Here is a 587-nt window from a genome sequence, read left to right as displayed (position 1 = left end):
GCCTCCCCTACAGCCACCCCCGTCAACTCAGCCCCCTAACCCACCCGTGTTTGTGAGGTTGCCGTTGTGGATGAGGTATATCCCCAGGGGGCTGTTCACGAAGAACGGCTGCGCCTCCTGCGCGCTGCTGCTGCCGGCTGTCGGGTACCGCACGTGCCCGATGCCGACCTGGCCTGAGGGGGTTCAGGAGGCGGGACGCAGGGACGCGGCGGGTGGGATGGAGCAACGGGGACGGATGCTCACAACTAATGCGCGCACGGGTGCCATTCGTCTAGTGATGGTCAAGGGGGCGTCCGGGGGGTCGAAGCATAGCGCGAACGACTAGGGCCGGCCGTCCCGGTGTGTGGCAAATGTACAGCGGGCCTCCCGTCCAGCCGCGCCGCCACGCCTCACCCGACTTCGCGTACCCCCATCCCCCGCACGCACGGATGAAGGCGCCGCGCGCCGACGCCCCATCATCCGTGCCAGAAGCGCCCCCACCCCTCCCCCCCGGGCCCTCGCCTTTGCCCTTGGGGAAGCCCCTCTGCGAGGCCTGCAACACCCCCTATTGCTTCTCCCCCACCACCGCCCCTCGAGCCCTCTGCACC

The 587-nt window shown here is 69.3% G+C and overlaps 1 protein-coding gene across 1 annotated transcript in view; it reads right to left on the bottom strand.

Annotated features, from left to right (window-relative positions):
* Positions 1–27: 27 nt before the first annotated feature.
* MNEG_13926 (amidophosphoribosyltransferase) overlaps positions 28–587 on the bottom strand; it is a gene marked incomplete at both ends in the record, with an annotated part of 2,185 nt that continues 1,625 nt past the window's right edge. The window contains one exon of the mRNA XM_014037602.1: positions 28–173. Coding sequence (XP_013893056.1) covers positions 28–173 — 146 coding nt within the window. The remainder of the gene's footprint in view (positions 174–587) is intronic.

The sequence above is a fragment of the Monoraphidium neglectum genome (genome assembly GCF_000611645.1).
Source record: "Monoraphidium neglectum strain SAG 48.87 unplaced genomic scaffold scaffold04137, whole genome shotgun sequence".
In the NCBI taxonomy this organism is placed as follows: Eukaryota; Viridiplantae; Chlorophyta; class Chlorophyceae; order Sphaeropleales; family Selenastraceae; genus Monoraphidium; species Monoraphidium neglectum.
This window is presented reverse-complemented; position numbering and strand designations above follow the sequence as displayed.